The sequence below is a fragment of the Oreochromis aureus genome, linkage group 18, assembly GCF_013358895.1.
Source record: "Oreochromis aureus strain Israel breed Guangdong linkage group 18, ZZ_aureus, whole genome shotgun sequence".
Taxonomy (NCBI): domain Eukaryota; kingdom Metazoa; phylum Chordata; class Actinopteri; order Cichliformes; family Cichlidae; genus Oreochromis; species Oreochromis aureus.
In genome coordinates this window covers 15810763-15836671 of record NC_052959.1, presented here as the reverse complement: position 1 = coordinate 15836671, position 25909 = coordinate 15810763, and the positions used below count along the sequence as shown (strand labels likewise).

Sequence of the window (25909 nt, the reverse complement as noted above, 5' to 3'; positions counted from 1 at the left end):
ATTTTTTATGATTTAAATAAAACATGTGTGCAATTTATAAGCAAAGTTGCAAATCTTATTTAATCTTATTTTTACAGTCTTTTCAAATAAAAACTTAAATTTAACCAATGCTATTCCACCTGTTATTTTTCATATAGTTTACATTGTAATATTTCTTTCCCATTTAGATCACTTGTTTTTAAAAAGCCAAACAAACTAAATTATAAAAGCCCTCCTTAATAACAGCACACACATACACACACACACACACACACACACACACACACACATCTTAGTAAAAACATTGCTTTCCTTACCCCTTACCAAAACCGTAACCTTTAGAAATGAATACCTAACCCTAACCTATACCCTAAACCTAACCATAACCCAACAGTAACCCTAACCCTAAAAAAACAATTTTTGAGCCTCAAAAACGCTTTTAAATTTGTGAGCACCGGCATTTGGTCCCCAGAAGTGACTGTTGTCCCCACAGGTATAGTGTGATGCTAATTTTTGGTCCTCACAAAGATGTTTAAACAAATACACACACACATTCACACACACAGCAGAAAACAACAACAAATAAAAACCAAATGAATAAATAGCTGGTCTTCTCTGACTGAAAAGATGACAGAAAATATAAAGACATTAAGAGTTTTTTCTTTTGTGTTCCGTGACTGTAGCAAATATTTCTTTGTATGTACTAAGTATGACAGTGCAATGACAATAAAGAGTTATCTTATCTCATTACCTTAGATAAATAAACAAATAAACAGATCAGGATGCAATGCAGTAAATCTACATAGATATTACCAAACAACACAAAGCCCATGAGCTTATTCTCACATGCAGAGCGGGACATCTAGCGCCGTGTAGGAGCTCTGCAGGGGATTGACAGTGGCACACTTCTGGCTTCAGGAACAGTTACATGAACTTTGGCAGGTGATCGGCTCCTGAGTCACACCTGTGCTCAAATCACAGCATAATGGTGATTTGCATCAGAGTGTTGAAACCCTTTTTTTTACGGCTGAATATTAGAAACAATGCGAGTGAACTGGCTATTCTATTAAAGCCGAGCTAATCGCCCCTCAGATTTGTGAATGAAAGTAGTTACAGTTGAATTGTCTCCCTCTGTCCGCCGGGGTGAGCAGCTGCTTGTGGTGGGAGGGAGGCGGCGGCTGTCAAACTCCTTATCCGGGCTTTTCCCGGCTCTGAAACGAACACACCCACCGCGCGCCAATGGCAAGGTGGAACAACAGGTAGGCGTCCTCCACCCGCCTCCCCCCCCTCGTTCGGTGCGTCTCGGAGAAACAAGTGGACCCACTATCCGCTGCGTGAAAATGAGAACAGAACTTCGCCTGTTGTTTGCTTGATTGTCTGGGCCGGTTTGTCTGCACAGTGGAGGAGTTTTTATGCGCTTGCTCTGACAGTCCAGCTTTGTTTGAAACACCTCGGAGATTCGCTCTGAAACGTCTACTAATTAATAAATCGGAGGTCCATTATCGGATAAATCGCGTTTGCGACATCAGGCGCGGGTGTTTGTCATCATGTGGATATGCTGATGGTAAGTGTGGTCTTTTTCTCGCGTGTTAAAGCGGTTCAGGGATTTAAAATTCGGGTTAACTTGTGACTGCAGTGAAAAAAGCTCGATGGGGTTGTGTGTGTGTGTGTGTGTGTGTTATATTGAGACTGGGAAACAAAATATTTCCTCAGTCATTTTGTGGTATCGCTGCTTGTTGTTGCATAATCCAAGAAGTGTAGCAATAAGTTGACTATCCCACCATGTGACTCACAACAATAACGCCTCCATCATATTCTTATGTAAGTTTCTGCTCCAGTTTTAGACTCTGAATGTCTTTATACACTCACCCACCATTCTTGTGAATTAAAAAAAATAAGTGTGTAGTAGCAGCAGGGATTTTTAATCACCTGCTTCTTTTTCCTCTTATCTGACCTGTTTTCATCTACTCCTATTCCTCACAGCTGCCATATTATCTTCACCACTGAACTCTGAGCTGATTGAAAGAAGTCAGAGGCTCTCTGACTTACAGATTCCCCCCCCCCTCACCCTCACCCCTGCATGAGGACATGGAGGTCCTGCGCAGGTCTTCAGTGTTTGCTGCAGAGGTCCTGGATGTGTTTGACCGATCACTGACCGAGAAGGAGCTGGTGTCCCAGTCTAAGGCGCTGTGCAGAGACTACATCCTGTCGAGGCTCAACCAGAACGGGTTGGGATGGTCCAAAACTGAGCTCAATTTTTCTCCCTCGAACGCAGCGCTAGCTGAAGTATCTATGGTGCTTCTCTGTCTTGGTAAGCGCAGCAGTTTCCATAAATGTCACCTTATCGATGACCTCTGAACCACGATTGCCTTGTTTGATCATGCCAGTTTTTTAACTGATTTATTCATTATTATTGCTGTCATGAAAATAGGCCTTGACATTTATAAGTAAGTAGGCTGGAAGACTAAGAATTCATTATCACATCCTCACAGTGTTAAGTACAGTTTGGGACTTTCTATCCAGATCCTTATCAAAAATAGGATAAAAGAAAAGGACAAAGAGTTTTTTTGAGATGTTTTTTTCTTCTTGTCCAACAACCATACTTAAAATAAAAGGAAATGTTGTGTTTAAGTCATTGTTTAAATTTGAGCATCTCAGCAATTATTGACATTACATTTCACGCATTTGCAGTCTAACATGCAGTCCATTTTCGTGATCTGCCGATTAGCTGCTCATCTGATTGATTATTTGTTTGGCCCATAAAATGTCAGAAAGTAGCAACGGTTGTAATGAATTTCCACCTGCTTTCAGAGAAGGGTAAAGAAACCAGAAAATTGTAAATGATCAGAGACTGAATTTGCTGATCACCTACATTATGATCCTATGTCTCTATACTGGAGTGTTTGCTACATTTGCATTATATTAAAGCAACACTTTAGGCTTATACTCCACATGTCTATACAGCCTGTACTGAGCATTTGAAGCTCTGATGAGCTCAGACCAAACGATGAGTCGAGGATTATATCTGCATGTGTGAGAACAGCTTGAACCAAAACCAGGCAGCAGCGGTCCAGCCCTCCTCTTCACATCTATCTTTTCTCAGCACTCGGGTATCTGAGTGACCTCCTGCCACGGGAAATGTTTGAATTTGATATTCAAGCAGGTTAAAATGTGTGACGTGCTACACTTTCACCTGTTTTTAAATCTCCTTTGCTCAGATTCACTTCCTAACAGACTTTTCTCCTTTTCTTTTTTTTTTTTCTTCTGTTTCTGCTCTCCCTCTGTTACCTAGGCGATGAGCTGGAGTGTATACAGCCCAGTTTGTACAGGAACGTGGCGCGGCAACTCAACATTTCTGTTGCCATGGAGAACATGGTTTCGGATGCCTTCATCGGCGTAGCAACAGAGATTTTCTCAGCAGGTACAAGGCTGTTATGAAGCTCAGAGTGTTGATGATGCATCGCAGTAGAAATTAAAACAGCGCAGGAAGTGACCTTCACTCCTGATTGCTTATGGAGGCACTGACTGTGGACCTCTGCAGCTTTCACCAGGCTCAGGCTCAGAGCGAGTGGGTGCGAATCAGATGTAGGTGGAGTGAGACTCCATCTGAAACACATAATTAGTCCTACATCCAAGTTTCTAAGTTTAGACATTAGTTTACTAAATTGAGCCCAAGTTTGGGATGTGGATGCTGAACATAAAAGGGCTTCTTTGGCAGCATTGTCGTGTCTTGCTAAGAGGGCTCAAACATTTTTCTTTAATGTTAATTTGTTACTTTTCATATTGAATTAATAGAGTCGTCCTGTGACAGATTGGCGACCTGCACAGGATGTAACCTGAACTGGATAAGCGGTAGAAAATGGATGGATGGTTTAATGTAGCGTAAAGCCAGCAGGTCCCATCTTGGGCCTCACAGAAAGATGCACAGGAAGTAAAATTAATGCAGGGTGGCAGGGGATAACGGTGCTGCCTAAGAAAAAGTTTTGGGCTTTCTAGTTGGTTTTTGGCTTTTCTGAGTTTTGACCTTTCTGAGGTTACATATTCTTAGGTTATCTTTAAGTTTTCCTCCATGTTGCTTCTGGTTTCTTTCTGTAACCCTAAAAGGTGTGTGTTATGTTAGGGGTAGCTTGCTTCTCGCCCGCTGTCAGCTGGGACAGGCTCGAGTCTGGTTGGATGGGCATTTAAGAAAATAGAATGAAGGACGGATGGCAGTACAAGGTTCACTTATAGAGTCTAAGAAAGCTAGTTGGTAACTCCATAGTGTGCTAAGGAAGGCGGTTCAAAATCTAGGAGACACAAATCCCTGGGTGGGTTGCTTCAGGATAATTATCGAGTGATGATCTGTGGTGATCTCTTCCAAATAAGGCTAAAGCTGAAAGAAGAATGATCTAGCTACTTATAAGATATGTGACATTATTCAGATGCTGAATTTTTTCTGCATTTTCTCAATTTTTGTTCTTAAATTTTGCACAAATACAGAAGCAACTGCTGTTGTGCACAAAGGAAATCACGAGCTCCAGCTGTACTCTTTGGTGGTGTGATTTTTAAATTCGAAGTAAATCTTCTTGTAATTGTGTCCTCACATAGTTCAGGTGTTGTTTTTGGCAAATAATTCATCTGGTTGTTGTTGTTGTTGTTATTATTATTACATCCAGTCTAATATAGACACAGCCTTACTTTAATACCCTTATGTAAAAATTTGCAGGTATCATCCCAGAACTGCCATAATTTTTAAAATAAGTTGGCCAATAGGTGAAAATAATTTTGTTTTTTTTGTATTTTACTTTTTATTTACTCCCTCCTTTTTTGCTAAGATCTAGAGTTATTTATTTTTAAAAAAAAGTGAACTTTGAAATAACTACCAAAGATGACTCGAAGTTAATGAGCTGGCAACAGATAAACATCCTCTGCTTCCTCTGCTAAATGTCATCCTGTCTCAATCTATGCTGATGTAGCTTAGCAACACATTCTTCCTCGTGCAGTTCTTCTTCTTCGTATTCTTCTTCTTGCTCTTCCTAGGAGTCTCCACAGCCGGTCATCTCCTCCATCTCACCCTATACCTACCTCTGTCTCACCAATCCTCTTCCATTTTAAGTCATATAAATCACATTGTGGCATCCATGAAACTTCTCTGCGGTCTTGCCCTTTTCCTTCTGCCTGGCAGCTCCGTGTTCAACACCCTTTGCCCAGTATGTCCACTATCCTTCCTCTGCATGTGTCCAAGCCATCTCCGCATTGCTGAGGTTGTTACCAAACTGCTCTGCCTCAGCTGTCACTTTCTGATGTACTCGTTTCTTTAATAAAAATATATGGTTAGCTGTTCCTGTGGTTCATTAGATTAAAACCAAGGAGAGATGGGTTAGGACAACAGCAGCTGGCTCTGGCTTGAATGTGGAATTTCTTACTTGATTCACGGTTGTTACCTCTGGATAAACAGCCTAAGTGGTTCTTCCTGTTATTCCTGGCTTGGAGTGATTTGTGCTAATTAAGTGAGAACAACATTGCAGAACAAATGTCTCAAAAAGCCTGTTGGTTAAATTCTAGATGAGTGTATTTGGTTGAAGTCGATCATGCTGGTCTCGGTCTTGTGCCTTTTTTTTTTTTAAAGTTGTCTTGACAACAGATGTGTTTTGTAAACTGTCCAAAGAAGGAATGACATTTTGAAGGATCCAAATAAAGAGTGACTTTATGTCCTCTGTACGCACCTCGGGGATAGATTAGAGAGTCTGGTAAAACTTTGGCGCGGGACCAGGAAAGATCAAACACAGACTTGGTTAATGACATTTTCATGCTTGTGTTCTGGATAAATGTCTGCTCTTTTTGACGTCACGAGGGTGTCATTTTTAGAAACGGCGTGGGATTCCTCCTCAAGAACAACAAACTGGTGAACCCAGGCAGCCCCAGCCCTCTGGGACGGGTTGAAACTTGACTATAAATATATTTTAAAAAAAGAAGGCATGTGTGTTTTTCCTGCAGTCTTGAGATTGTTTTAAAACCACCCTTTAAGCTTTTAGTTAGTCATTACTTTGTGGTGGACAGAAAGGAATGACATTTTTATGGCATGTGTGGATCATATCCACATATCTTCCTTTGGAAGCAGTCGCCTTCAGTAAAATCAACACGGCTCATCTCTCCTCCATCCATCTTCACCTGCCTCCCACTTCTGTTCTTTCTCTTTCCGCCCTCCTCTCTTCCAGCTTTATCCCCGACAATCTTGTCTCTATTCTTGGCCCGCTTCTCAGTAGGGAGGGAGACATGACGTGCTCTGACAGCTTCCACGGACAGTTATCTCATTTAAGCTCACCCAGAGCTCTATCCTTTAATAGCCACACTCAGAAGCTGTGGCTCAGCTCTCAGGAGCAACCATGACAATGCAAGCAGGGCTAAAGGGGGCCAATGCCATTAAGCCCTGCACTGCATCACTGACGTTCGTTATAACAATCCCTCTTTGCGCTGGAAACTTTGCCTGGAGTGGCCGGATGCCCTCATTTATCATATTGGACTGTTTTGAGGTCTGCGCCTCTTGGAACTAAATTAAAGTAAAAACGGGACAAATACTTGGCCTTTTTCAGCTCCGCTACTTCTGCTGCATTCACATTTCAGTTTTGAACCTGTTGACCTTCCCGTATCTGAAACTGCGTCAGTGGCAGTGCAGTCTAAACCTGTTTATTTTACAGCCTGGCGTGGCCTTATTGATAGCATTAACACCAGTTTGTTGACTTTCATATTTACAAGGTGCACCAACTGCCCTGCATGCTTCCTGTCAGGTCACAGAATATGTAGCTGGAAAGAAGGAAAGAGACGGGCGTTGCTTTGTGTGGGAGGGAATGTTTATAGTGAGGTAAAGATGGCAGTTTGATTTTCGGTGGCTGCAGCTAAACAAAATCCAGATCAGCTTGAACTGTGGAAGCACTGATACACAGATATAGAATAATTAAACATAATCCACTGGTGTCTGTTTTTTCCTGTAGGCATAACATGGGGTAAGGTGGTGTCCATGTACGCCGTAGCTGGAGCCCTGGCAGTGGACTGTGTCAGACAAGGCCATCCGGCCACAGTGCACATCTTAGTGGACAGTCTGGGACAGTTTGTCCGCAAATTCCTGGTTCCCTGGCTGAAGAGACGGGGAGGATGGGTAAGTTTCTGCCTCTCTAATGACAATCTTCAGTAATTAAGGCCATGACGCAAGCCCAGTTTTCACTTCAGGGAACCGCTCAAGATTAAATATTACAAATGACGGTCAAAAGAAGAAGAGAGTGCACACTGTCTCCAGTTGTGTTTTACATACCTCTCACATCGTTGTGGAGAAAATTTGACCTACTGTTTTAAACAGCGGTGCATCAGTTTATTGATATTTGCTGGCATTCATTTATACACAGCTCTCTTAAAGGTTGAGGTCTGGACTTTGTGTCATTGCAACATCTTGCTTATTATCTTTTTCAGTAAATCTGGTATGTCTTGGGTGCTGTGCCTGTAGCATGACCCACATTGGTCCAAGCTTTATCTGTCAGACTGATGCCCTCACAGTCTTGTTTGATATACAGAGTTCATAGTCAACTAAGTGACTCCAAGGTGCCCAGGTCCTGTGATTAGAAAACAAGCCCAAATCATCAGCCTTCCACCTCCGTGCTTAGCAGTTTCTATGAGGTGTTTATGCTGTTTGGTTTTCCTCTAAACGTTGTGCTGTGCATAAAGTCCAAACATCTCCACTTTGGCCTTTGTTCCAAAGCTCTTGTGGTTTTTTCACATGAAACTTTGCAGACATAAGCTGTGTTGCCATGTTCTTTTTTAGAGAGATGAGGATTTCTCCTGCCAATTTTTCCAAACTCGCTCAGTGTTTTTCTCATTTTAGTGTCATGAACTTTAACATTCAAAATGCTAACTGAGGCCTTTGGAGTCTGAGGTGTATATTTTGGGTTTTTTACAGTTTCTGTGAGCTTTGTACTGTCTGACCTTGCAATGAATTTGCTGGAACGGCCACTCCTGGGAAGAATAACAGTTGTTTCAAATGTGTGCAAAGGTTTTGACAACAAACTGCCACAACTTATTTTGAGGACCAGATCATTTTAAAAAAATATATTCTTTTGATATGTAAAAATATACTTTTGGAAAAGGGTATACTGTCTTGTGTCATATGCCTTGTATCATTACTTCTGCATGTTGCTGCAGCAAAGTTTTGGGCAAACATGACATGCATAAAAAGTTGACATTTGAGATAAGACAACGATTTGCATTTGCTTGTTTTTTTTGGGAGGGGGGGTTGATGCACTGCTTTGTACATGCATGCTGATTGTGCATGAAGCTCAGTCAGCTTTCAGTCGTCTTTCAGCAGTCTGAGCTACAGGGATGTTATTTGCTTACTCTGGCTTCCTGCTGGTTGATGATGAAAAATTTCTCCTGTAAAGTGGAGTATTCTTATGCTTGATTTAAATAATATTCAAACTCAGTTTTATTTGACTTTAATGTGTGTGTGTGTGTGTCTCTGTGCATCTTCCCAGTCAGACAGTATTTTTACTTTTAGTGGACTGACAAAAGAGACAACAGATTGCAATAATAAATGCCACTAGTGAAATTGCCTTACGACATTCAAGTCATTTGAATTTCTCAGTAACATTTAAAAACGTTTTTCTTTCAGTCTCACAAATTCAGGTAGAACCCCCCCCCCCTCCAAAAACCCCCCTGTAATACTAGTGACATCTATAGACTAGAATTAAAATACTGACATCCTCACATAAAATTAAGGAAAATAAAATATAACATTTCATCAAATTTGTTACAGTTTTCAGTGAATGTTTAAACAGTTTATTTTGTTATTTGTAATTCCAATAACTGCAATTTAATCCCACATTAAGTGTGATTTTTTTTTTTTTTTTTTTTTTTTTAAAGTGCTAAAAACTCAGTTCATTGCAACTGTATTCTTCACTAAAATGCATCTATTCTGCTCTTTTCCAGCTCCTTGGGCAGCTTTGCATGATTAACATTTCAAAATAATCCTTATTGACCTTAGATCAGTCCTCGTAGTAGCTCCTCAGTTAATCTGCTGTCTAATTTTCTTCCTGACTTATGATTGGCTGTTCCCAATTGCGTCTAGCCAGAGCTGATGAGAAAATCTGCTATCAGTGACATCATACAGATTTAAGAGTAGAAAAAAACCCTCATCTGAAATAGTGTGCAAAGCATCTGATGCTTTTTGGCTCATAGGAATAACTTGCACAAACACCTGTTCAATATGAGTGTCCAGTGCATTCTTAAAGTGTATGTGTGAAATTTTATATATCGGAAAATAAGTGGAAGCTCAAAGTTTCCTTTTTAATATTTATACTTAAAGAAGTTTAACAAGTTTGTTTGTGGGTTTTTTTTAATGTCCCTTTTATTTCTTTTTTAAGGTGGAGATCACAAAATGTGTGGTAAAGAAGGATCTTTCCCCTGAAGAAAACTGGCTGTCCTCCGCCTTTGAGTCCCTCAAGTACTTCCTCACCACCATGTACGTCTACATCATGAAGGAGCCGTGAACGAACACAGAGTGGGAGGTGGGAGGGTGGGGGTGTCTTGCGTGGGATTAAAATCTCAGACTTGTCAATAAAAAGCTGGAGTGGAGAGGGTCGCTGTGATTGATGGGGATTGAGCCTGCCGGCAGATTTCAGTCTGCTGCGGTGTATGGCATTCAGCAAATGTTTGACCAGCAAATGTTTGTGTTCTCTCAATGTCGGCCGAGCCCGTGAAGTGGTTACCCTTCATCCAAAGAGTAGTCACTGTGACATTTAAGAGCATATCGCTCCGCCTCGATGTATTTTCTCACTGCTTTAACCGGTGTAGTAAGCAAGGCTTCTCCAGTGTTGTTACGTGAGGCTGTTCATACTCCAGAGACAAACACTCAGATGTTTTAATGTGGTGTTTCTCAGAATATTCACACTTAAAGAGGCGAAAACTGTGTTTGTGATGAAACTGACGCTCAGCTGGCTGGGTCCTGTTGTGAGGTTCGAGTCTCAAAAAGTGAGTTCACGCCTCAAGAGTAATGTCAGGTGGATTCAACTGTTTACACTTCATGGAGTAACTCTATTGTACTTCACCAAAGCACAAAGAGAGTCTCTTTACAAATATGATCCTTTTAAAAATAACGAAGAGAAACGTTGGATCTCATTGCGCTTATTTTTGGCCAAAGAACTCAAGGAATGGTAATATATGAATATATATATATATACTGAATGTGCATATTTTTGTGGACATTGATTTCCTTTTAGATCTGTAAATAGTCTATTTATGATTTTATTTTTTTATTTAATGACTTGCATTTCAAGGCACTGCAGTATGAGGATGCCACTACAGCGGCTTTTTAGGATGATTGTGTGTGATGGGTGTCACTTTAAGTGTGAACTTATAAATGTGTGTGTCTAAGAGTTTTTATGAAACCTATAATAAACTTGAAACTTCACATACGGGACTTTTGTGATGCTTTTGTTATTACAGGCGCATCCTTACTCTTGCTGTGAGGAATTAGAGGTAAAGAATGGCCCTGTAGGGTGAAGAGGTGAGGGTGTTTATTGCTGCCTGGGTCACTGAGGAAGAGTTGGATTTGGTTAAAAAGAAGCGGCTTAGATAACTTTGAAAACCCGAGGCAGACAACTGGTGGAAATGGTGTTAACAGGACCTCTTTGTTGCAGGGAATTAGTTGCTTCCTTTACCCAATTTGTCACTCTTCTTACAAAGGTAAGAAAACAGAGCAACAGAAGTTTACACGAGGGCTTATAATATCATGCAACTAAAGACATCAGAGCTTTAACTGTTCCTCAAGGTGCTCCACAATCCCAGCTCTGTGTTTGCATCATATGGCTCTTTCTATTTAAAAACCATGGCTGTAACCGTCATGTGTCAGCCTGCGGTGTCTTCTCGTGTTTCCAGTGCCGATGCCGATCTTGTGTGTTGCGGTGCATTAACACAGGCTAATCCGATTTGTATCATCCATCAGGACAGAAACACATTAATAGACTCAAACAAGCAAAGACAAAATGAGTAATTTAATTTATCCAGCACACGAACAGTGAAGCTGCCCCCTCGCAGACATGGATGTCTGTGAGCACACACGTGAAAACAGTAATAATAATAATGCATTGGATTTATATAGCGCTTTACAATGCCATTATTCATTCACGCTCACATTCATACACTGGTGGGGATGTAACTAGCTTAAGATTAAGTCTTTTTTTCACATAGTGCCACTCAGAAAAGGTATAAAAGAATGTTTCCCACAGCTGAAGCCCACATTCAGTGGGCTTCAGGCTTCAGTGGACAGTGCAATGCCTCCAGCTGCTTTAGCTTACAATTTTATGATAGTGCAGTGACAGTCACATATAGTGCTTTTATTATCTTCACATTGAAATAGCTTTACAGATTAAATATACACCATGAACACCCTGATATTGTCTGTGATGTTTAACTAGTGCTTAAGATTAAGTTTGATTATTTCAGTTCAACAGGTTATTTATGCCACAGCCTGTTTACCACATAACAGTATAGAGGTATATCTCTGTAGATTTGTTTATGTTTCCCTTACACAGCTGGAATTATTGATCGAGTGTTTCCAGATATATTTATATATCTGGAAACTTATTTCAGTGCATGAGAAGCCCGCCTGCTCGCTCAAGACGATCGACGGTAGGTGATGCGCAAGTGCTGCATCAGGGGCTGGTTGTCTGTTGCCATAGAAACTGTCTGCTCCAGCTTCCCGTCGGGCCGGAGCTGAAACACTCTGCAAATCTAAATGAAGAGGAAAAGGCAAGCAAGGCGAGCAGGAGTCATTTTATTGATCACAAGAGGTTTGATGGCCAAGTGTCATATTTAATCTTCTTATTTCTGCAGCTCAGTGAGTGCATCTTGCAGACTTGGGATTAGCTTTACCTGCTTTACGTAAGGCTCCTTTGCAAAAGAGGTTCGGGCTAGTTGCTGGGACTGCAGGCTCAGCTGCTGCCCTGTCAGCTCTCCCTCCTCGATTTCCACCAGACCTGCACCAGACGACACAAGAATATCGTGTGGGTATTGAAAGGAGGGTAAATCACTGGAAAAAAATAATTAATTTGCCACAAATGTGATCTAATAAAAGCTTTTTATCACTGCAATAAGATTTAAAAAAAATATTGTTAGAAATCGTTTGCTTTCCTGTGGTTATTGAATGCCATAGCAGGAAAACACAGATGTTCTCAACAACATTTACTCAGCCCTGTCCCTGTAAGTCTGAATACCAGGAAAAGCCAGCCAACACAATCCAGACATTATTGTGTTGTTTTTTGCACTGAAAGACACTTTTGGTCCCCTAAGCAGGATTTATCCAGAGCAAAAAAGAAAATTACCAGCACTGTAATAACATTTTTAAACATTTTGTCAGTTCATCTTCATTTAAAAATACTGGTGGCCACCAGTGCTGAGACCAGTGTTACCGCTCAGCCTCCTGGTGGACACACCAATGGTATCAGTTTCAAAATCCCATGATGACAACATGCCATCAGACTGTAGGGGCTACAGGGTTGTGGGGTGGGTACTGGTGATGATTAGCGAGGCTGATGCACATTTACAAAAGGTACATCTGGACTCATCAAATCACATGACCTTTACAACTGAGTCCAATCTGATTAAAAAAAAATTGGTGAATACAATGACGTGAATTTCACCTGAGTTCTGTGCAATGATGAAGGCCACTCTGTTAGTCCCCGGCTGCATTCGAACAAACCCACATTCTCTGTGCATTGGCTTCTTAGACTCGGCATGAAATGCATTGAACCTGTAAAACACGACATCAGTGGGAGATCATGTGATGTCCGGTGACGAGCTCTCATTTTCGGCAGATGTTATTAATTTTATTCCAGTTGAATTTAAATGAAATACACACAAACTTAACATGTACACAAAAGACATTTTCCAGCGTGTTAAACTTAAGCATAATTTATGCTTAAGTTCTCTTGAACTTAAGCATAAATTATGTTTAAGTTGTATGCAATTCTGTTCTCTTGAAACACTGAACTCAAAGTCACACAGTTCACTCGTAAGATATTCTGACGTGCAGAACACGTCAGTGACCTTGCAGTTATATTGACTGAATGATCCAATCTATAAAGTACTTGAATTGTCACTTCTTCATATAACCTACATGAAGTTGATGACTGGTTGTCCTACATGACTGAAATGCAGCGTCTCTGTGTAACGGAAAGGTTTTATGGTGGGGAAGGAGCCCTCTCCTGGTTCATCACACTCCCAGGTACCCAGAAGCCATTCCAGAGGGAGGAGGGTGGGGTTCAGCTCCACTGATGGTTAAAAAGATGAAGCACAAGACACAAACAAACTAATTACGCAGCACTACTAAAAAAGAAAGGAAAAGAAAAAAGAAGCTTCATCATGTAATCATGTAACAGAATAATTTTCTGAAGGATTCAAACTGGATTTGTTTGATTTGCTCCTTGGGCGGATAGACTTAAAATCTAAACCATCTTCAGTTAAAAGAAAAATGTCTTTATTGTCATGGCATGACCATGTTTAATAACAGAAGCTCTCTTTAACCAAAAACATTAGGATTTTTCAATTTTTTCAACTTCCACTGGGATTTTTTCTTATTACTTAAAAAAAAGGCAGAAAGTCAAGCACAGAACACATTTTTGTTTATCAGATGGACAGAGATAAAAGCAAACTGCACACACTTTTGTTAAGTAAGATAACCCACGCTCTTTGTTTAACTACGTGCAGACTCAAAGACCAGGGAAAAAAACTCCGACAGGAATGTTCAAACTTGCATACATCTATTTTTAGGGAACCAGAAGAGGGAAAACACAACACTACATACCAAACAGTGGCTTCCATCCAAAATGGCTTTAAAAGAATGAGCTTTTTGGCCAGTTTCAACAAATATGGAGATTTTGTAGCCAGAAAAAGAAGTCTGAGGCTAAATCACAGGAAAATATGTCATATTTAGAGAAATGGTTATAATACAGAGCCAGATACTTGGACAGGCAGACTTTACCAGAGAGAAATGTTCCCAAGCAAACAAAAGATGAGCTAAATTTGTCACGTCATTCAGTGCAGTGGAACAAGGCATTAAAAAAAAATTAAGATTTACTGAGACTGATAATATCCACAAATCACTCTTAATCAGTTTTAGGAAGGATGATGTACATGGCATGCACAGTCTCCAAGCAAACCGCCAACAAACATGACTGGGTAAAAAAACAACAACAACACCCCCCCCCAAAAAAGACATCCTGTACACTGGAGAAATATTCACATTACTTCATTTTTCTAAAAGCATTACACAACATTTTTTCAGTTTATAGCCTTATTTCAAAATGTATAAAGTTCATTTTTTACCTTAAGGTTCTACAAACAATATCATATAATGACAAAATGAAGAAAGTTTGCTTTAAATTGTTGCAAATCTATTAACAATTTGTATGTGTAGATATATCTACACATATGGAGAGAGAGAGGGAGAGAGGGAGAGAGAGAGCCTGAGAGGTTTTGCAAAGAATAATTGGAGAAACTCCCCAAAAGTAGGTGTGCCAAGCTTGTAGCATCAAACTCAGAGACTTGAGGCTGTAATTGCTGGCAAAGGGGCTGAAGCAATTTTTTTTTTTCACTTTTTTTTCTGGTAGAATTTTGAAAACTGGATTTAATCCATGTTGGAAAAGGGCTGCAACATGATAAAATGTGGAATAAGTGAAGTGCTGTAAATACTTTCTGGATGCACTGTAAGCAAAATTATTGTAGTCACCGCACAAATGTGACATGGCCCAAACAAGCTGTGGAGATTTTCCCTCAGGAGGAGACATCTGTTATTATTTTATTAACTGTAACCCTTATTTTCCCACTCTTTACAATGTCACAGCTTTTTAAACTGTAATAATAAAATGATGATTTTAATTCAAATGATTGGAGTACAAATGTGCCAGTTTGTGAAGGGGAATGTCTGCTGCATAGTGGAACTCTTCATGGTGACTCGAGCGCACTACAAGTCTCTGGCTTTACAGCAAAGCTGCTTTTTCCATAAACTCATCGTTTTCCATTTTCGTTGTGATGTTCAGCCATGTTGTTTTTAGCGGTTATACCCCTCTTTATTTGAGGTTTGAGAATTAAAGTTTACCACCATCTTCCGATGCCTTAGGGTATTTACACCCAGGTGGAACCAGTGGAAGAATCCACGCAGAACACAATACTGCTGGAGGATCATGACTTACAAAACAACCTTTTGGCTCCTGAAACGAGCTAAGCAACAATTATTATGCAGAAACATGCATGTTCTATTGAAATTACACAATAGGGAATGAAAGCGTGGCAGTAAGGTAGCATCCACAGTGCTGTTAATTATCTGAAAGCAATATTCCTGGTGGAAAAAAAGTTTTTTTTCTTTAAACTAAAGATACTTTCCAGTACCACATTACCACATCAAAAGCCTCATACAAGATAAACTTCACCATTACTGGCTATTTCAGTTTGAGCAATGTGATGTGATCCAATAATATAAATATTCATTTTAAAACACTACCTCTCAATCAAGTAAAATAAACTGCAAAAAAGGTTTTGATGATTTGGAAATAAGTGAAGCTGCATTTATGAATAACATAATATGAGTACATAATCTGGTCACTTTCATTAGCATTCTGGATAAAGCAGAGGCAAGTCAAACAAGATGGTAAATGGAAATTTCCAATCTCACTAAAACCTTGAAGCACCTTACAATATGAGCCATTCACATCAATCACTCACACAGGGACACTTCAATGTGGAGATGACCTGGTCAATTCCTGAGCCAAAGCATAGAGGGGCTTTCTGCCAGAAGTTCCATTTTTCCTTTAAGTTTGCAGTGTGAGTCTGGTCAGGTTTAAGTACCCAAACTACTCAGTAGGATTTAGTGGAGAAAAAAGAAAAAGAAGAAAAGGTCATGGAATTGGATAAAATATGTCCTTTCAACAAGCTAAAAGACATCCTACTGGTTTTGTGGACCGAAAGCCTTGAAGGTCATCTTCTTCTAAAAGTGCAGCTGAGGTGTATCATCATAGGGAAAGGGCTGAGTGTGGAAGAAAGTCAACTAAGGCTGCACGCTACGAGAGCGAAACAGTAAAGACATCAAGAGGAATTCACTATTTTTCCATTAGAGGCAAGACTTGTTAACTGCTGGAAGTGGTGGCTGGGGTAGGCAGTGCCCATTCTGAGGAATTAATGTGATTAACAAGTTAAACGAGTCTCTGAACGAAGTCACTTTATTTACCTACAAGCCCTCTCTTATTATTCTTGCTTGGTGTCTTAGGTCCTCCCTTAGAGGTGCGAGAAAAATAAGGCAACGCAACAGGCGTTTAACGTGTTATTTTAAAGCAACGTCAATTTGAAAACACAGCTAGAGTTAGTGCTCCTCCTAAACAATACAATTAAATACTTCTTCACACCCATGCTACAGACTCTGTTAAGTGAACTGAAGAACCAGTTTAGCTGCTCTCAGTGTTCCAACTAAAACACCTTTTGGTTCTTCTCCATTTGTCTCTCTGGTTTCTAAAATCTACCAGTCCCTTATATAGTTTCACAGTTGATCTTATGTTTTACCAGCTCTGTGGTTTTTTTTAAGTCACCTGTTCACTTGGTGGACTTCAACGGCACCATTTAAAACATGCAGATTAGTCCCCCGCTGTGTTCCCACCTGTTCCATCCTCTCATTATCCTGCCTGTGTATTGAAGTCCTCAGTCTCCCTCTGTTTAAACATTTTCTTAATTGCTCAAAAAGTCTCAGTGAAATTAAAATACTTTTGCCAAGGGCTAATCCTTCTTTCCCGGATGGACTCTTTTGCCTTGTGCTATAGGCTACAGCTTCATACTGGTCATAGTAAAGTCTCAGTTTCAAATGTGAAGAGAAGAATTTGAACTGCAGGTTTGAGAGAACGAGTTGCAGCAAGAAAGCCATTGCTAAGATGTCAGAATAAGACAAAGAGGCTTGCCTGGGCCATGAAACACCGCTATTGGAGTACTGAAGACTGGAAGAAGATATTATGGACTGATGAATCAAAATTTGGAACCTTTGCTTCATCACGCAGGATCTTTGTATGGCTTCGAGTAGGGAAAAGGATGGTTCCACAGTGTGTGGCATCAACTGTCAAACATGGAGGAAGAAGTGTGATGGTCTGGGGCTGTTTTGCTGGATCCAGGGTCGGTGACTTGTACAGAGTGAGAGGCACCCTGAACCCAAATGGCTACCACAGCATTCTGCAGTGCCCTTTGGTATGTGCCTAGTTGGTCAGGGATTCATCTTACAGTAAGATAATGACTGAAAAAATAAACCCAGTGTCTGGGTAGTAATCAACAATGTAATCAATAGTAATCAACAATAGGGCCGTAATGATGCACTGAATACAGATCTTGATTCGAATGTGCTGTATTCATTTAGTCACACATTAGTGCAAAGAACTCCACATGCATTAATCAGTGCATGCTTTATTGTGCACACATGGTCAGCACTCTGATCTAAACTGCAAAATATTTACCGTTCAGCTGTGTGCAGGACCTCAAAGTTATAGATCTTTGCTGCACTGCTGCATCTCAGCGCACTAAAAATCAGCTCTGCTGAGTAATTCTCTTTGGCCTCGTTCAGCCACTCCTGTGAAAGTGCTTGCCTCCAGACCTGCAGGTCAGGTCACAGTGAGGTATCCAGGTCGAGCGGGAAAACTGTGACCCACATTTGGGAGCTGCTCTTGTTTTATGCCTCACTGTTCCTTAGTAGTTTCTTGTGGGATTTCTGCTACTGAATCTTATCTGTAGGAGCTGGTTCTTGAAGCTGAAATTTTAGTTAAAAAAAACAAAAAAACATCACCTCTATGTCCAAAGCTTTGCTGTTGTCATAGAGAATCAAAGGGCACTAATGCAGACAGGGAGCCTTATTAGCTTTTAAAACACATTTGTATATTCCCATCCAGGAGGAACGAGCCTTCAAAAAAAAAAAAAAAAAAAAAAAAAATAACAATAATAATAATAATAATAAAAAAAATCACACTGCATCCTACACTACAGTTGCACTGTCCTGTGACAAGACTTTGAAAGTCCATGATGAATCTTCTCTGAATATGCTACATCGCTGGTCAAACCAAAGCCCTGCGTGACCGGCTCATTTGGTTTAATGATGGAGGGCCAGAAGGCAGAAGTGGTGTCCCACAGGAAGAAAAAGAGAGAGATAACTGAAGCAATTTTGGATGCTCAGGGCTCTAGAGTGTGACCAATTTGGTTGCACATGCGACCTAATTTCTCAATGGTGCAACTAAAAAAAAATCCTAGGTCGAACCAGCCGTTTGAATAAAAAAAAGAAAAAAAAAAAGTCTCCACAACTGTGAAAGTCTCTGTGTGGTCAGACACACATTATGCCCACATCATGGTCTAAACCAGTCAGAGTCAAAATTGAATCGAATCGTATTGATTATAGAAATCATTGACGATACCCAGCCCTAGTAAGTAGCCTGGGCTGTGAATGTAGCTGTGGGTAATGAGAAAAGATGAAAAGAATGAATGATAACTTTTTTTATTAAGTTAAGGCCTGATCCGTCTGAAATTCACAGCCAGTGCTCTGACACGGAGCCATCAACTTCTCAAATTATATATAAGTGTATATGTAGTGTATTTCAAAGAGAGTGGTTTGATCAGTTTCCCTGGCTAAGATACAGTAAAGCTGACAACATGATGCACTGCATTTACTTTCATGAGTTTGGAAAGACCATGGCCGGCAATCCTGCCAATACATTTCAGATTGAAACGCTTAAACGCACAGAATATCCAGAAAACACATTATATGCTGCGATAAATGCACTGCCCAAGTGTCCCCTCTCCCCAATGCCTTTTAGCAGCAGGTAGCAGCAAACAGGCCATCAGAGGAGGCCGAGATGATGATTACGTTTGACACTGCCTACAATATTGCCACAGAACTTTAAGCATAAGCACTTTTTCGGTAACTTATCTTATCTTATAGAACTGTGCTCCAAATAAAGAACTTTGTGTTGACAAGATTGTTAGTTAATCATTTACAAACAGAATTTTTTTAAGTGAACATGTAAAACTGTGGGGTTAAGCGATGCGGTTGAAAAATTTTGGTGCACCTAATTTTTGTGCTGGTGCACCTAAGAAAAAAGTCTTGAGCCCTGCACTAGGTGGCGGTAATGTTGCTGCAAACGAAGGTGTTCATTTTACAACAACCTCTCATGTAAATGGAAACCTTAAAACTAAACGCTGTTGATATGAAAGATAAAACTGAGGACTTATCCTCACAGGACCGTCGCAGGAGCAGCTCGGTCCTTCCGGTGGTAGTTTGTTTACTGTTAACGAGGCTAACTTTGAAGTTAGCTTGGTTAAAGTGCAAAGAGAGTTCGAATGACACAAAAACAAAAATACTACACTTAAAAACGCCTGAGCCTTTATAAGTAACATCAGCACAGTTAGCTTGTGCTTACAGGAGTTAATGACGGTTGAGAATAATACTACTAATATTAAACTGTTAAAATATTGTTGTTGTTTTATTCAATTTAAAATAAAAATAACCTACCCGTGTTATTGACAGGACAGGCCATTAATCAAGGAGGCTACAGTCGGTTTCGGAACAGACAAACTTAGCCAGTACTACAGAAACGTCACTCCACGCACACCGCGGTGTTGACGCAGAATGACGTAGATTTACGCAGGGCATCCTGGGAAATGTAGTATGCACAGAGAAGTATTCTGTTTTCTTCTTTCGTCTGCTCCCTTTAGGGGTCGCCACAACGGATCATTTGCCTCCACCTCATCCTGTCCCTAGCGTCCTCCTCTGTCACACCAGTCCAGCTTTCATTCCTCTTCTCCAGAGCATACCATGCAGAACAGGTGTTTGATAAAATAAAGCTCATTTTATTGACATTTTCAGTGCACTCACCATGGGCCCAACAATATCTGTTTATTTATTTCATCATTAGCCTACTTATACAAGAAAAGCCTGTGTTTTTCTAAAATCTCTGTAGTCAAAAAAGCATTCCCAAAATGTATGCACAGTTCCAACTGTCCTTCATACGGACACACTGAATGTTCTTTTCTTAAAATTCCCTAATGAATTAGTACATAGTCGGTGGTTTAGGAATATAGGCTCTTAGGCCTTGCTCTTTTTGCAGTTTTTCAGAGCATCCGCCAGGGCGTGCAGTGCCATGTCAGCATTAGTCTTCTCACAGTTGTATCCCATCAATCCAATCCTCATCACCTAATTGAATGAGAGATGGAAAGCACATTACATGAGTATACTCTGCAGCAATTCAGCAGGATGATTCAGAAAGCTGCTCAGACACCAAAGTGATGACTTTGCTGTTGTTAAAAAGCCATTTTAATTAAACCTGTCACACAGTACCTGGAAATGATCCTTAAACATTATGTCTTTGTTTGTCTGGATTAGTTTGATTCAAGACAAGATATGCATGTTAATTTAAGAGAAAAGGACAACAGGACAGGAAGCCGAAAGGCTAGAACACCCTGAACTGAACCGAGAACTACACATCTGAATTAATTGCCACCAATAATGACTGTAAAATTAACTCACCATGCCGATGGAAGGGCCCAGTCCTCCTGTCATCTCAATGCAGTGGTGTTTCATGATGTATGTCAGCATCTCCCTCCAGTCGTAGCCTTCAGGGATAGCAATGGTGGTGACGGAGGGAAGTCTCAAATCCTGCAGGACACATATAAAAAATGGCTTTCGTCACAACAAAAGGGAGGAAAACTGCTCCAGTGAGTTTAAAAGCAACATAAATATAAAGGTAAGTTGTACAGTGCTGTTTTGTTTGTCTTTGTTATTTTGTTTCATGTAAATATCCCCTTTATTCTCTCTGTGTATCCATGTTTTCATGGCACCAGAATGGTATTTTCTTGTATTTCTGTCTCACTCTTTCGGGGACGAATAGCTTGAGGCCCAGATCCTCCAGTCCTCTGTACAGGTAGGCTGCTACCTCCTTGTGCTTCTTCCAGGACTCCTCCAGCCCCTAGAGGGAGACAAAGATTGATTGTGTTTAGAAATAATTACCTAAAAGGGTAGGGAATTGATTATTGTTAGTGTTCCTGTCAATAATACCAACTCAGAGGTTACTAAACAGACAAGGATGATAACATTTATTTTGTTTGACTGTGATCACTCAGACGCCTGGAGTCTAAAAGACCATATAACTACCAAAGGAAACATGCACATTTTGCCTCACATAATTTACTCCATTAGTTAGCACAAACATAAAAGAGAAGGCAGTTCACTCACTGAAATACTGACTGTATGAATAAGATGCATAACAAAAAATCCTTTATAACATACTTTTCAGTAAGATCATTTCAAAAGACAGCTCACAACCTCAAAAAGCTGAGGCACTGTCCATTAATTGGTAACAGATCAGTAACATGATTGGGTATACAAAGAGCATCTTAGAGAGCAACATATGTTCCCATGGCTTCATAGTAGCAGAGCGTTGCTGTCCAGACTTGTCGCTAACTGAAAACATTTGGAACATGTCGCTAACTGAAAAACATTTGGAACATCATGAAACAAATGAACAGATTCAACTTTTGACAAATTAGAAACAAAAGATACCAGGACGGTTGGTTGAGCAGCTAGAATATGATATCTGACAAGAATGGGAGAGCGTTCCTCTGGGTCTCTTCAGCTGCCAGATGCTTACAGACTGTTTTTAAAAGAAGGGATGCTACATAGTGGTAAACACGACCCTGTCTCAGTTTTGTTGAGACATGTTGCTGCCATCAGATTCAAAAATTACCCTCTTTTCTTAAAATGATGCATTTTGTCAGTTTAAACACTTCATATGTTTTCTGTGTTCTGCTGTGAATGAAATATGGCTTTATGAGATGCAAATCGTTGCATTCTGTTTCATTAGCATTTTGCAGAGTGTCTGGAACTGATTTGGAAATCGGTGTTGTATAAAAAGAATAACAGAATCTAGAAATTACAGATTTTTTGTTCAGAAATGTGACTGAAGAAGTTGGGAAATATCCCTTTACCCTCTCAGCAAGAATGGCCAGACTCTCTCTCAGGGCGAAGAATCCAGACACTGGACCAGTGTGGTGGTATCTAAAAGCAAGAGCACACGTGACACAATGACACTTTTACAATTTAAAATTTAGTTTCTTGAAAAATATTTTTGAAAAATGTATTTTTTTTCTCATTCTATGAGTTTTGCTGCAACATTCAACATTAAACTAAAGTTTAAAGGGAGAACTCCCAACGATCAGCTTGTAATCAGTTCTCTGTTGTGGACTTACACCCTTGCTGGTTTGCCATCGCAGCCCCAGTAGTTGGACAGATGTGTCATATCAAAGAGGTAGGAGACTGGTTTTGTTTTTCTGTTAAACATCTTGTGGCTGTGCAGAGACAATAGCATTGCCTGAATTACTTTTTGCATTTTTTTGTGTTTTTAAAGAAAAATATTTGTAACAATTTAGGATAGGATGTATGCATAACCACTCCACACTATCTCCCTCCTTACCATGCTCTGTCATTAAAAGAGATAGGTGCTGTACCAGGAGGTGCATTCAGAGCCTTTTGAGAACCAGAATACAGGATATCGATATCTGGAAACACAATAAAAGATGGATTAAATCCCACACGGGCGCGTCTGATGGTAGGAGAGGAAGTTGATCTTTCATCACCGCCTTACTTTGCTTGTCCATAAAGATTGGTGCCGCACCGAGTGAAGCAACTGTGTCGACTAGGAAGAGGCAGTCATGTCTGTGTGAGATGTAACAGCGAGCAGTGAGAAATATGAAACTATATTCTGTAATGTGCTGTTTGAGGCTGATGTGGTAGGAGGCTCACTTTCTGCAGATGTCTCCAATGCCATCTACTGGGTGACAGAGACCAGCAGAGGACTCCCCGTGTGCGAGGAAAAACAGGACAGGCTTGTGCTTTTTTATGGCCTACGGCGAGACATCGAGACAAATTTAATCATGCATGCATGGTGTAAATGAATCTTAGTGATTTACCCAACTTAACCCTTACATACTGTTCAAATTTCATACCTTCACAGATTTGTTTCTACCATGGCATCCTTTCCCTCATAATATACAAAATGTTAAAGTACAGCTCTATTTAGAATGTATAGATAGCTTTTCTGACATTAATAAATAAATGATTAAACCTTAGTTAATGTTTAGAGGTTTTCTAGCACCCTTTTTTGCAGAAAAAACATCTAGTATCCCACAATATCATGCCCCGATTTATCTAAGGCATGAAGACATAACAGCCATAATGATTTGACTATATTTTATTGAAAGTGACTATGGTAAGAACATCCTGGAAATGCTAGGATTTCTTATATAACTCTGTATAACCATTACAACACTCATCACTGCTATATGGTTAAAAAAATCTTAATAACGACAACATATTATATAATACCATAATAATGAATATTTAACAATATTAATTTAACATTAATTAACACTTTGAACACGAAATGTGCTTATTGCAAACTAGTCTGTTTGTTCACAGTAGTGGCAGGAGTGCGTGGGACCTGCACATGTGTTTCACACACTCCCTGAAATGGCAGCTCAGGTGCCTTTATTATCTTATGACGCCCTCCAGGCTTATTTTGGTCTTGGTCTCTGTTCTAATCTCACTTAGAGCAGAATAAATAGATTCTAATACATTTCTTTTCAGATTGAGTAGTTATATCATGGGTGGTGTGCTTGCAGGTGTAAATGTAACATATTTTCCATTGTTTAGAGTTTTTACTGGTCTTACTGGCCACTCAAAGTCACACGTTAACTATTCATTATAACAAATACCTCACATTCATGGCCAGTATAGAGTCACCAGTTAACCGAACATGGATGTCTTTGGACTGCAGGAGGATCCTGGAATACCCAGGAGAACATGCAACAACCACCCCGGCCAGGATTTAAAACAGGAACCTTCTTCCTGTGGGGCAACAGTGCTAACCACCCTATTTCAAATCTTGTACTGGTGTCAAGGCACCATGTCTAAATTCACCCTCTGACTTCTGTAGGATTTTACAGACAAGCAGGTCCATGTTTCTGTGAGAACTGGGGCAAATATTGTGGGGACAGACAATTCTGGTGACAGTGTCATGGTCAACCTTTAACTCTGTCACCACTGGCCCATAAAAAATACACAGACATGTTTTTTTTGTGTGTGTCTTTGTACACACAGACATAAAACATACACACTTGGGAAGTACAGTTTCACAATTGCAAGATTCCCTAAAACCACAATTTTCCTTTATTTGACCAACACTGATAGACTTGACATCCATTTGAAAAGCTACGGGTCAAATCTGATCCAGAACAGTGTCGGTATGCAAAAATATTTAGTGCCTGTACAAAATCATAACATTTTAAAATAACCACTTTAGGAAAATTAATCAAATTTAAGGCAGAAAGAAAAGACTTGAACAATAAATAAGAATTAAAAATCTCACCATTAGTTTGGCTGATATTTTTTTTTTATATACATAGTAATCATTTCTCCTTCAACGATGTGTTTAAATACCTGCTCAATTTCCGTATTGGTGAAATATCTTCCAGGCGTTTTTACCATTCTGTGTACATTGGCACCTAGAGATAAAAAAATATTCGCTGTTAGCTACCGAATAAATACATATATTGGCTAACAGTTAAAAAATCAGTATCAATGTAGTGTATTTATTAAGTGTGCGTAAACCTGTGCGTAAATGCTTACCCATTCTCTCTGCGATTTCTGCAACGCGCTCTCCCCAGATCCCGTTGATGGCTATGAGCACGCTCTCTCCGGGCTCCACCGTGTTGAATACCGCACACTCCATAGCCGCGTGCCCGGAGCCGCTCATAGCTATAGTCATGTTGTTCTCTGTCTGAAAGGCGTACTGGATTCCTTTCTTGATGTCATTCATGATCTGTGACACGAAGTGAAAATTAGAAATAATTTTTAAGTTTAATTTGTCAAGAATGGTCACTGTTGACGCTCAGGTGAACTGTGCGTAATTACGCACAAGCTCACGTCCTAAGGATACATTTGGTCTTTTGTTTTTTTTTTTTTAAATTTTAATATGAAAGAAAATACAGAGAAATTCTTGGTGTGAGTTATTTGTGTGCCAAAAACAAACTTAAAATCAAAACATTTAATCTTATAAAGCTGTTTTAGTAGTAAAAATGATAATTAGGCTTTTTCAAAGAAAAGATGGAAAACAAGAATATCCACTGGTCACAAACTTAGAGAGCTAGTCCAGATTCCCATAAAATAATTTGAATCTCCAGTATAATTTAACTCAAACAAAAAGCATTTACCTCATACATTTCTGGGTGCAGGTGACCAATTATTGGCCTGGACCCTGCAGCTAAGATGCGTGGAGGCACGTTCGAGGGTCCCGGTCCGAACAGGTAACGAAGAGGCACTTCAAGTGGTCGCAGCATGCATGCCGGCGGCGGTATAGTGACGGAGGACATGGAGCGGTCCAGGCGCAGCAGCACTGGCGCGCTCTTCGCGCCCAGCGGACCTTCGAGGGCCGCTGATGTCTGCTGGGCGAGCAGGGCGCCACGGCTGAACAAAGCCCGCTGCATCATGGCTAGTGACCCGATACTGAGAAGCTTGCGCCCGGTGAGGTCACTTCTGCGAGACAGTTAGACTGAACCGGAGTGTGTGATAAGGTGAAGATTTAAAACAAACAGGTCTTTGACCTGGTGGCCACGGAGTGTTGTGCGTCACACTTAAGGGTTGGCACCATGTGCGTGACGACATACCAAAAAGCAATGCATGTAGTAATAAGAATGTACTGTTCTACACATTTATTTATTAATTTATTATAGCCTAGTTTTTGTTGCTTCCTGCTCTCATGTTAGAGATAGTGGAATCTTTTTAACTTTTTTTTTTTTTTTTTTTTTAACTTTTTAAAAACTTTTTAACAGCCTCTCAGTTCATAAT

The 25909-nt window shown here is 40.1% G+C and overlaps 3 protein-coding genes across 4 annotated transcripts; 1 reads left to right on the top strand and 2 right to left on the bottom strand.

Moving 5' to 3' along the window:
- Positions 1-1077: 1077 nt before the first annotated feature.
- On the top strand, positions 1078-10418 carry bokb (BCL2 family apoptosis regulator BOK b). Of its 2 annotated transcripts, none has more exons than XM_031735612.2 (5): positions 1078-1543; positions 1963-2290; positions 3272-3400; positions 6951-7114; positions 9366-10418. In XM_031735612.2, exons 2-5 carry the CDS (start codon positions 2068-2070, stop codon positions 9489-9491), a joined length of 642 nt encoding a protein of 213 aa, XP_031591472.1. In that variant the 5' UTR covers positions 1078-1543; positions 1963-2067; the 3' UTR covers positions 9492-10418. The 2 variants fall into 2 exon arrangements, with proteins under 2 accessions (XP_031591472.1, XP_039457620.1); XM_039601686.1 differs by lacking the exon at positions 1078-1543 and adding an exon at positions 1642-1800.
- An 897-nt stretch (positions 10419-11315) lies between these two features.
- thap4 (THAP domain containing 4) lies at positions 11316-19686 on the bottom strand. The gene is made up of 5 exons (XM_031735597.2): positions 19523-19686; positions 13118-13271; positions 12642-12751; positions 11875-11978; positions 11316-11733 (listed from the first exon to the last, which is right to left on the bottom strand). Exons 1-5 carry the CDS (start codon positions 19545-19547, stop codon positions 11617-11619), a joined length of 510 nt encoding a protein of 169 aa, XP_031591457.1. The 5' UTR covers positions 19548-19686; the 3' UTR covers positions 11316-11616.
- A 151-nt stretch (positions 19687-19837) lies between these two features.
- Positions 19838-25630, bottom strand: agxtb (alanine--glyoxylate and serine--pyruvate aminotransferase b). The gene is made up of 11 exons (XM_031735596.2): positions 25276-25630; positions 24692-24884; positions 24503-24567; positions 22808-22908; positions 22650-22720; positions 22479-22563; positions 22255-22353; positions 21994-22063; positions 20880-20975; positions 20537-20665; positions 19838-20203 (listed from the first exon to the last, which is right to left on the bottom strand). Exons 1-11 carry the CDS (start codon positions 25549-25551, stop codon positions 20096-20098), a joined length of 1293 nt encoding a protein of 430 aa, XP_031591456.2. The 5' UTR covers positions 25552-25630; the 3' UTR covers positions 19838-20095.
- Between the last annotated feature and the right edge of the window lie 279 nt (positions 25631-25909).

What these genes read in the sequence shown, in the direction of transcription:
- bokb (XM_031735612.2), top strand. Translation starts at nt 2,068, where the DNA reads ATGGAGGTCCTGCGCAGGTCTTCAGTGTTTGCTGCAGAGGTCCTGGAT. An exon ending in AACAGAGATTTTCTCAGCAG is followed by an intron (nt 3,401 to 6,950) that starts GTACAAGGCTGT and finishes TTTTTCCTGTAG; the next exon opens with GCATAACATGGGGTAAGGTG. An exon ending in TGAAGAGACGGGGAGGATGG is followed by an intron (nt 7,115 to 9,365) that starts GTAAGTTTCTGC and finishes TTCTTTTTTAAG; the next exon opens with GTGGAGATCACAAAATGTGT.
- agxtb (XM_031735596.2), bottom strand. Translation starts at nt 25,551, where the DNA reads ATGATGCAGCGGGCTTTGTTCAGCCGTGGCGCCCTGCTCGCCCAGCAG. An exon ending in TGCACCCAGAAATGTATGAG is followed by an intron (nt 24,885 to 25,275) that starts GTAAATGCTTTT and finishes TTCGTGTCACAG; the next exon opens with ATCATGAATGACATCAAGAA. An exon ending in ATTGGAGACATCTGCAGAAA is followed by an intron (nt 22,721 to 22,807) that starts GTGAGCCTCCTA and finishes CATCTCACACAG; the next exon opens with ACATGACTGCCTCTTCCTAG.
- thap4 (XM_031735597.2), bottom strand. Translation starts at nt 19,547, where the DNA reads ATGGCCTGTCCTGTCAATAACACGG. An exon ending in CTGTCCTGTCAATAACACGG is followed by an intron (nt 13,272 to 19,522) that starts GTAGGTTATTTT and finishes TTTAACCATCAG; the next exon opens with TGGAGCTGAACCCCACCCTC. An exon ending in CATCATTGCACAGAACTCAG is followed by an intron (nt 11,979 to 12,641) that starts GTGAAATTCACG and finishes CGTCTGGTGCAG; the next exon opens with GTCTGGTGGAAATCGAGGAG.